The following is a 4,791-nucleotide window of genomic DNA, read 5'->3' on the forward strand; positions in this document are numbered from 1 at the left end:
AAAAAAAAACGTAAAAAAAATGCATTCATTTATTTATTTTTGTTTTGTAAGCTCTGTATTTATTTAATTAATTAATTATAATAATAATAGTAATAATAATGCTTTCATATTGCTGAAGTGTTACATTATTCTCCATGTATTTTCTGCTTATTTATTTATTAAAACGTTTTATATAAAATGATGTTGGAAGGCGGGGCTTAGCACACCTGTCAGTCACCGCCATGACTCAGCAGAATGAAGCGTAAGAGAGAATTGCCCCGGGACCGGGAGTAATAACTTCAATCTGTGTATAATAGTGTGCGTCTATGAGTGATTGTAAGTACCAGTTTATACTGTAGACAATCCTTGTTAGTCATAGCGTTTGTTTTATAAGTCAATATGGAATTTGGCCGCTGTTATTGAGATCGTTGAAACTTATAGCGTTAATGTTAAGTTAGCGTGTTCAGTGCATTCATGCGCTGCATGATGTTTACTAATATCATTGTTTTTATCCTCATCCTTTCTGTATATGTTTATTCCTGCCATTATGCTGCGATGCTGATGATTACTTTAAGTTTATATTTTAGTAGTGTACTGTGCGCTGTGTGATACTTATCACTTTCGGTTTAGAACCTATTATGTTTACATAAGGATGACAGCGCTGCATTACATTGTGTATTGCATTACTGAGGGTTGATTTATTTCAGTGAACCTTAATATTGTGTAGATTAATGTGGTTATTTTGATATAACAGTCAAGTCTGATTATTTATTTTTTATTGTCAGAACCACACTCTATATACCCTAATTGCCTTCATGTAGGACTCTTCAGGGCAATAAATCCTTCTGCATTGAACCTGATCTGCTCCTGTGTTTTAATCGACACACCAAGAGAAAGGCTAGAGACATTAGAACCTCCTCAGAATACAATCCTGATTCACCTACATAACAAAATTGGTCCTTCGAGCCAGATACAGCCATTACTCTTGGATAAAGAGGATCTTTCAGCACAAGTATGCAGCCAGAAAGAGTATATACAGATGGTGGCAGACCTCAATGGCATGTTTGCCCTCCTGCCTATCTTGATAATTACGATCTACCAGCCACATTTCATAAACAAGTCAGTCAGCAAAGGATGCTTCATGCTGCGGACGAGTCACAGAGGTGCGATCCATGTGATGCCACCAGAATTGCTCCCTCACCGTCCGACAGTGCCTCCAGTCTGGTGAGACAGTGGTCATCGGCTACATTCAACAGAGAGCATTATTATGAAAGAGAACCGGACAGAGTGCCGTCACAGTCTAGAGCAGGCATGCTTCCTACTCAACCTGCTCAGTCTTCACTGTATCACCGGCCTTGGGAGGGGAATACAGTTCGATCACCTCCACGCACTGCCTGTACTACCCCATGCCGGCCTTCTCAGCCACATGAGACTGTATCCTACTATGCTGAGTCCCTTCTACCATCATTTCCTCACTCACCTACTGCTACGCCATCATTGCAGTTACCCAGTACAGCCGCAGCACTAGTAAGGTCAGATCTGTCTTTTCCTAGAGGGGATTATAGCTCATTACCTACCCCAAACCGGGCTGCTGACTACAGAAATCATACTGCTCTGCCTAACCACTCAGAGAGGAATACTGGGGAGCCACTAAAGGAGCATGTGCTAGTAGATTTCCTAGGTAAGATGCTCAGTGAGCTGCAAGTAATGAGAGACCACATATAAACTGGATTATCTGCCAAACTAGAACAGGAAGTTACACAGCCAGTTAAGCTTCCTACTTATCGTTACTCCATTCCTGCTAGTCATCCAGATGAATCGGTCCCAGCTACTTCCCGCAGATTAGTTCCACCACTCACTGAGTACAGTGCCTATGCCTATGATCGTAGTTGGTATCCAGAGCAGACGTCTGAGCCTGTTAGTGCTGCTCACCTGCTTCACCCTCATGACAGTTATGAGCCAAGGAGACCCAGGTATCCGATACCTATGCACAGAGCTTCAACCTTGCATCCAGGTGAGAGAGAGAGCACCTACCGTGGTCCTACACCAAGCATTCCAGACTTCATCACAGGGGATCCTAGTGAGTTCACCAGGCTAAAGATTGCTATAGAGAACCTTTTACCTACTGATGCTACTGAGCTCTTCCACTATCAAATACTGATGGATCATCTGAGATTAGATGAAGCCCGCCTGGCCCGCCTCTTATCTTAACACATCTTTCCCTTATACTGACACCATGGCAGCTCTGACGGAGAGGTTTGGACAACCTTACAAACTAGCCCTCAGAAGGATAGCTAAAGTGTTGGATGCTCCCGACATTCGACAGCAGCCTTTGAAATATTTGCCTTGCAAATAAGATCCCTTGTCAGTATGCTGGAGACATTGGGCCATGAGGGTCAGGCTGAACTGAGTTGCGGATCGCATGTTGAGAGTCTGCTAAGCAAACTACCTCCAGAAATGAGGTCAGAGTTCAGAAGGCATGTGCCGAGTTCAGTTTCATCGTCCTGGTGCAGTGTATAACCTTCTGGACTTCTTGGAATGGTTACAGTATGAAGCATGGTGTCAGAGTAGTGAAAGTCAAATATCTGACCGACAGCAGAGGGTGGAGCAGAAGCCAGATCGAGGGAGAGCAGTGAATGCTACCAGCTGTTCAGCTAATGTACTTCATGGGGCGGACGAAGGCTCTGCTAAATGACCATTGTCTTAGTCAGTACACTACCTACAAGTCTTTCAGCAAACAGCAGATTACAGCTTGGATCCAGATGAATCACCGCTGCTGGCGCTGTGGGTGCACCCACCACGTGGTGAAATATACCCTTAAGAAGCCATGCAGTATTTGCAAAGGCAGACATCTACAGATCCTGCACGAGGTTAACTCCAGACCAGTGACTCAGGGTTCTTGCCTGGTTAATTCAGCAGCTGAGACTCTGTATCTGGACTGACCTACAGGATGTAGGAAAGTTTTTCAGAAGGTTATTAGAGTTCTGCTTCACCACAAAGAAAAGACCCTTGTTATGTATGCCATCCTGGATGATGGATCAGAGAGGATGATTCTCCTATCACCTGCTGCCACCAAACTTGGAATTCTTGGTCCTGTGGAGAGCTTGGACCTGTGGACTATCCGTCAGGATGTGCAGACTGTCACTGGTGTCTTAGTCTCCTTCCAAATCTCTTCTGGAACTCAACCACAGAAGGTCTTTGGAATCTCTGGTGCTTTTACTGCCAAACGCCTGGGTCTTGCTGACCATTCCTACCCTCTGAGTATCCTGGAGAAGTATCAGCATCTCAAGAGCCTCCCCTTGCAGTCTTTCGGAGGAGTACGTCCACTACTGCTTATCGGAGCTGACAATACTCACCTCATTACTCCCATTTCACCTGTACGACTGGGCCCATCCGGAGGACCTGCAGCTACTCAGATGAGGCTCAGATGGACTCTGCAGGGACCTGTAAGACTATTGAAAGATCAGCTGTCACCACAAAATTGCTTCTTCGTGTCACTCACCCCTGCTGAACTGGAGTTGAAAAGGGATATCAAAAGGCTGTGGCAGATTGATGTCTTACCATATCGTTGTGAAAAGCAAGTTACCAGATCCAAAGAGGATAGAGAGGCTATAAGCCTCTTGGAGGCCAAGACCACCCGGGTTGAGGTTAACGGAATCCTCCATTATGCAACGCCTTTATTATGCAGAAGGATTTCCCATTCTTCTGTGCTCTGAAGGAGGCAGTGATGCCGAGTCTCAGAGACATGGAGCGTCGGCTCACCCGGACACCAGAGAAGGTGGAGGTGTATAAGTCAGAGATGAATGGTGCTGCCATCAAGCTACCGAATGAGGGAGACAGCAGCACAGGAGAGAACTGGTATATTCCCCACCATATGGTCAGTCACAATGGTAAAGACCGACTAGTGTTCAACTGTTCCTTTTGCGTACTAGGGGTTGAACCTTAATGACTCCTTACTACCTGGTCCAGTCCGAAGCCCCTCTCTCCTGGGTGTCCTTCTGAGATTCAGGGAACATTGCGTGTCCATAAGTGGGATATACGTGGGATGTTTCATCAGGTCCTGCTACTGCCTGTGGACAGACCCCTCCTACGTTTCCTGTGGTGGGACATGCGCCAGGATAACCCTCCAGATATTTACAAGTGGCAAGTCCTTCCCTTTGGGACAACGTGCAGCCCATGCTGCGCATTCTTCGCCCTCCAGCGACATGTGGTGCTACACAGTACTCCTGAAGAGGATGTAAGATTCTCAGTTGACAGATGTTTTATGGCAGCTGGTGAATAAGTAACGCACCTTCTTATCCTCTGGGGGTTTCAACAACCAGCAGTGGACCAGTAATATCACGGAAGTTGTCAGTCACCTACCCATAGCCAGGTCTGCTAAGTTGGAGTTGTGGCTCTCTCAGGACAAATCCGACCATTGGGAGTCTGCTTTAGGCCTGAGCTGGCACTGAGAATTAGACCATCTGGGGTTCAAACACAGACCCATTTCTTAAAATGCTTTGACAATGCGGAGTTGTTGTATATAATAAACTCATTAATTTGTGGTACATCTTGGTTCTGTCCTTACTTCCCAGCACTCAAATAGTATACCATCTATCTTTTATTTAATGTTATACCCCTGTTACCCCTAGACAACAAGGGGCTCATAACATAGAGTTTATTATTTTATTGAGAAAGACAAAAATATATTATACTTAGAGTTTTTCTTAATTGGAGGTACCGTGCTAATTGAATTTAATTTATATCTAAATTTTCCCAGTAGTAAGATTGCAGAGAAAAATCTAGCCAGTTTCCCATCAAAAGCTGGGCACA

General features: G+C 44.9%; 1 protein-coding gene across 1 annotated transcript; it reads left to right on the forward strand.

Annotated features, from left to right (window-relative positions):
* The first annotated feature begins 225 nt into the window (after positions 1 to 225).
* On the forward strand, positions 226 to 4,548 carry LOC127411354 (uncharacterized). Its single transcript, XM_051646874.1, has 2 exons — positions 226 to 315; positions 765 to 4,548. The coding sequence occupies exon 2, from the start codon at positions 2,994 to 2,996 to the stop codon at positions 3,693 to 3,695; it is 702 nt and encodes a 233-aa protein (XP_051502834.1). The 5' UTR covers positions 226 to 315; positions 765 to 2,993; the 3' UTR covers positions 3,696 to 4,548.
* Positions 4,549 to 4,791: the final 243 nt, after the last annotated feature.

The sequence above is a fragment of the Myxocyprinus asiaticus genome, chromosome 20 (genome assembly GCF_019703515.2).
Source record: "Myxocyprinus asiaticus isolate MX2 ecotype Aquarium Trade chromosome 20, UBuf_Myxa_2, whole genome shotgun sequence".
Lineage (NCBI taxonomy): Eukaryota > Metazoa > Chordata > Actinopteri > Cypriniformes > Catostomidae > Myxocyprinus > Myxocyprinus asiaticus.